Raw genomic sequence first — 313 nt, 5'->3', positions numbered from 1 at the left:
CCCTAGCAGCATTGGGTTAACAACAGGAAAAAAGACTTACATTAGGACTCTTGTTTGGGAGATAGATGGGAAGATCTCGAGCTACAGTGAATGTGTTTGAAGTCACCAAGAGAGGCAACAGAACCAGCTCTGTGTGGGAGAGAGTCCAGAAGTTTCGTGTTCCACTGACGACTTGCCCTTCCATCATTACACAAGCATATGTGGAGTCTGCACTTTCAGCAAACTTTTCAATTTCATTCTGAAAATAAATTATTCACTGTAGTACTATTCATAAAAAGGACAATTACATATATAGTCACATAACACTCCCCAT

General features: G+C 40.3%; 1 protein-coding gene across 1 annotated transcript in view; it reads right to left on the bottom strand.

The window, feature by feature from the left end:
- Positions 1-313, bottom strand: part of LOC119590511 (protein fuzzy homolog) — a 10,487-nt gene that overhangs the window by 6,747 nt on the left and 3,427 nt on the right. The window contains exon 3 of the mRNA XM_037939160.1: positions 41-238. Coding sequence (XP_037795088.1) covers positions 41-238 — 198 coding nt within the window. The remainder of the gene's footprint in view (positions 1-40; positions 239-313) is intronic.

The sequence above is a fragment of the Penaeus monodon genome, chromosome 27 (assembly GCF_015228065.2).
Source record: "Penaeus monodon isolate SGIC_2016 chromosome 27, NSTDA_Pmon_1, whole genome shotgun sequence".
In the NCBI taxonomy this organism is placed as follows: domain Eukaryota; kingdom Metazoa; phylum Arthropoda; class Malacostraca; order Decapoda; family Penaeidae; genus Penaeus; species Penaeus monodon.
This window is presented reverse-complemented; position numbering and strand designations above follow the sequence as displayed.